Source organism: Aquarana catesbeiana, linkage group LG03, assembly GCF_042186555.1.
Source record: "Aquarana catesbeiana isolate 2022-GZ linkage group LG03, ASM4218655v1, whole genome shotgun sequence".
Lineage (NCBI taxonomy): Eukaryota > Metazoa > Chordata > Amphibia > Anura > Ranidae > Aquarana > Aquarana catesbeiana.
In genome coordinates, this window is record NC_133326.1 from 730138898 (window position 1) to 730143304 (window position 4407).

General features: G+C 41.7%; 1 protein-coding gene across 1 annotated transcript; it reads right to left on the minus strand.

Moving 5' to 3' along the window:
• Window positions 1-291: 291 nt before the first annotated feature.
• On the minus strand, window positions 292-2657 carry LOC141134948 (E3 ubiquitin-protein ligase TRIM11-like). Its single transcript, XM_073624382.1, has one exon. The coding sequence runs from the start codon at window positions 2640-2642 to the stop codon at window positions 987-989; it is 1656 nt and encodes a 551-aa protein (XP_073480483.1). The 5' UTR covers window positions 2643-2657; the 3' UTR covers window positions 292-986.
• Window positions 2658-4407: the final 1750 nt, after the last annotated feature.

A 4407-nucleotide genomic window follows, 5' to 3' on the forward strand; every position in this document is an offset into this window, starting at 1 on the left:
TAGCCTGCTCTCAAACTTTGTGTGTCGGAAAATCTGATGGAAAATGTGTGATGGAGCCCACACACGGTCGGAATTTCTGACAACAAGGTCCTATCACACATTTTCCATCGGAAAATCCGACCGTGTGTACGGGGCATTATTGTACTGTCTGCCTTCATGTTGTAAAGTGCTGCGTAAACTGTTGGCTCTATATAAACCCCGTATAATAATAATAATAGTAATAATAATGATAATAATTTCATAGAGTAAAATCTTTATTTAAAATTAACATTTCATTTCCTAATTCTCCCCCATCACCAGGACACATCTAGCGAATATAATACACCATCAAATGATACATTATATTAGGATCCGTTATAAAAGTCATCCCATAGAATTCTATTGGTGATGCATTCTATGGGGACACATTATATTGGGGACACATTCCAGTTCTAGTAATTATACATTATTATAGTGATATCATTATATTAGTGATAAATCCCATTATTTCTTTCATTAGTAAATCTCGGGATAATTTCTTCATATATTTCCTCTGAGATTTCTCCATCGATTTTCATCTCTTTCTATTTGTAGATCTATTATTCATTTCTATTTCTTCACACAATAAAATAATCAATAGAATAAAATAATTGTAAATGTATTAATAATAATAAGGAATGAGACCGTCTACACATTATAATCCGATAGATAGATAGATAGATAGATAGATAGATAGATAGATAGATAGATAGATAGATAGATAGATAGATAGATAGATAGATAGATAGATAGATAGATAGATATCTCAATGACCAATAGGAACATGTTATTGTTACTCCAATAATTGGACAGATATTCTACCCAATCACAACGATCAGTAAGAAATCTCACATTTATTTATAGTAGAAAAACTTGCAGGAAGCCCCGCCCACTGCTATATACTATTGGATGAATATTAAAAGAATTCCCCTCCTTCATCTGACATCACCAGACTGTGGGCGGAGTTCTCACATGTCCCGCCTCCCCCCACATATCTTTATACAACCTTCCCATACATATAACACAGCATGAAGGGGCTCGGTGAAGATGGTGGTGAAGGTGTGGAGATGTCGGATCGGGTCACACAGATCATAAAAGGAGATCCGCCCGGCCTCATAATCCAGATATATCCTGATTCTGTTACTGGAGGGATCGGGGGGTAAGAGGATCTTATTACTGTCATGTATCACCAAATACTGATTATTATCATCATCCCAGTCCAATCCCCAGGACTTCTTATTATATCCAATCTCTGACTCCTCCCCCCCTCCCCTGTCTATACTGGGGTAACACATCCCGACTCTCCATTCATCTAACCCCCCGACATCCACTTCCCAGTAATGTCTCCCTGAGGAGAAACTCTGACTGCTCAACACCTGAGGATAATTCTGAAATCTCTCTGGTGTTTCTGGGAGATTCTGGTCTATATCTGACCCGGATACAGTTTTCCTGTCATCTGATATCTGTAGATTATTATCAGCTGTGTTTCCATCCAGTAATATGTCTGCAGCTCCCTGTATATAGAAGTATACATTTATCTCTGTTATTATATCAGATAAACCTGTGTGTAAGACCCCCGCCACATCCAGACCCCCTCCATCATGGAGGAGTTCCTCATGTCTCTCTCTGTCCTCATTATCTTCATCCTCAGTATCACACAAGTCACCTGTGTCTGATTCCTGTAAGACAGTCAGTGGATCCGTCATGTTACACAGCTCCTCAATGTGACGCAACTTCCTGGACAGCTCCTCCTTCTTTATTTCCAGATCCCGGATGGAGATGGAGATCCGCTCTGCCCTCCCGGAGATGTCCATCAGGATTCTCTTCTCCAGGTCTTCCAGACGTCTCCTGAGATCTATAAACAGGGCAGTGACTCTCTCGGTGTCACCAGCTGCTTCTTCTTCTACTTTCCTCCTGTGTTCCTGCAGACTCTGGACTCTTTCCTCCGTCTCCTCTCTCTTTGTCAGAAGATTCTGCAGAACATTCCTCAGTGTCTCCTTCTTCTTCTCAGAAGCCTCATCCAGTGACTTCATCTCATGTCCTTTATGTTCTCCAATCACATAACAAGACACACAGATACAGGTCTCATCCTCAGTGCAGTAATACTCCAGAATCTTCTTATGGATGGAGCATTTCCTTCTCTCCATGGACAAGGTGGGGTCACATAAGATGTGTTCTGGGGACTTTTTGTGGACTCTCAGGTGTTTATCACACAGATAAACCTCACAGAGCAGACAGGATCTAACAGCAGGTACAGGAGAGTCCACACAGTGAGTACAGAAGACCCCGGACTCCTCCCAATCTGGCTGAGCAGACAGGAAAGTCTCTGCTATGTTACGTAGTGTTATGTTCCTGTGCAGTGCAGGCCGATCCGGAAACTCCTCTCTGCATTCAGGACAGGAATATCCTCCAGATCCCCCCTGTGTATCCAGCACACGATCAATACAGACCCGGCAGAAGTTGTGTCCACATTTCAGGGTTACAGGATCGGTATAAATGTTCAGACAGACGGAACATTCCAACTCAGCTCTCAGATCACCAGACGCCATCGCTGACAGCAGAAGAGAAACGAACCTGAAAGTCTCTGACACCGGAGAGGAATGTGGATGGGGGAGGGGTGACATCCTCCTACACAGGGTGAGGCTGGATGAATATTATAGGACACGGAGATCAGAGTACAGAAGGGAGAAGATTTGTTTTGCAGTAGTAATGATAATTATACCTCCCAACATTAGAAGAGAGAAAGAGGGAAAGACGGATGTGGAGAAGACATGCGGAGCACTAAGTACAATGACATGAAAAGTGGAGATGACTACATCATGATGAAAAGGAAATTGGTTATATAACCACTTGACCTCCGGAAGATTTACCCCCCTTCATGACCAGGCCATTTTTTCCGATACAACACTGCATTACTTTAACTCACAATTACATTTATATAATTTTTCCCACAGGGATTTCTTCTGGTGGTATTTGATCACTTCTGCATTTTTTTGCGCTTTAAAAACAAAAATAAACAAGTTTGGATAAAATATATTTTTTCTTACTTTTTGTTATAAAACATATCCAATAAAAACATTTAAATCAAAAAAAAAAATCAAATTTCTTCATCAATTTAGGCCAATATGTATTCTGCTACATGTTTTTGGTGAAAAAAAATCCCAATAAGCGTATATTGATTTCTTTGCAGAAAAGTTAAAGTGTCTAAAAAACTGTAAGAAAAATACTGGAGTTTTTTTTTTTTATACTATTAATGACGGTGATCAGCGACTTATAGCGGGACTGCGATATGAGTGAATCTGAAACTTTCTAGGAATCAGTGACACTAATACAGTGATTAGTGCTATAAATATGCACTGTCACTGTACTAATGACACTGGTTGGGAAGGGGTTAAACATCTTGGGCAATTAAAGGGTTAAATGTGTGCCTAGCCAGTGTTTTTGTGTGTACAGTGTGCTGCTTTTACTAAGGAATGTAATTTGCAGGGGAAAAAAACTAGCACATCCCCCGCTGACAGGACAGAACTCCTCATTGTTTACATAGATGGAGATCTGTCCTGTCATCCTCCTCGCTGATCAGCGGGTGCCGGTGGTCATCTATTGGCTGGCACCCACTGATCAACTTGTGGTTTTAGTAATCACAGCACAAGCGGCGTGCGCACCCCCCATGTGCACATGCCCCCTAGAGCAGAATCCCGTACTCTCCGGTATCACCCCGCTTTGTAGTATATTGTGGAGTAGATCTTGGACCTCCTTGCACAGGGTTGGGGGAATGTGACAGCACCGCTCCCTAATGAATGGAGCATGCCCTGTGTGGATCGGGTAGTCAGTGGCTTTGGTGAACCCGTAGTCTTCTGGACCATTGGCAAATACTAGTAGAAAAGTGTAAACAAATAATTTGGCGCAGCTCGCAAACCTAGCAGCTGACACACCAAATTGGATAAATGGCAAACATAAACAAAAACAAAAAGTGTAGAGCTAAAAAGTGATGTGCCAAAGACAATATGGACAATGAGTCCAGATGGCACTAAAAAACCTCAAAAAATGAATAAAATAATTATGGCAAACATATATATGTATATGTTAGAAGGCCAGTGTGCTGGCCTGAATTTATGGGAGGAGCCCGGAGGGTATTTAAGCTGACCACTTCCCCTTCCTCTTTGTCAGTTTCAGTGCACGATACTACATGTCACTGTGCTGACTCTTCCCAGCTTACCTTGTGTTCATAAGTCTGTGCGTTCGATTACAAGTGGGTTGCGGCGTCTTCGTCGGCGGTTCTCGCTTGCCGTTGCAGGTAGGGTTCAAACCTTTTTGTTCATATGCAATGTTACCATTGGATATGTTTCCTATACCTGCAAACTTATATTTGCAGGCTCGCTCTGCCTTGCT

Excerpts from the sequence above, each read along its gene's own strand:
- LOC141134948 (XM_073624382.1), bottom strand. The coding sequence starts at position 2,642 with ATGTCACCCCTCCCCCATCCACATTCCTCTCCGGTGTCAGAGACTTTC.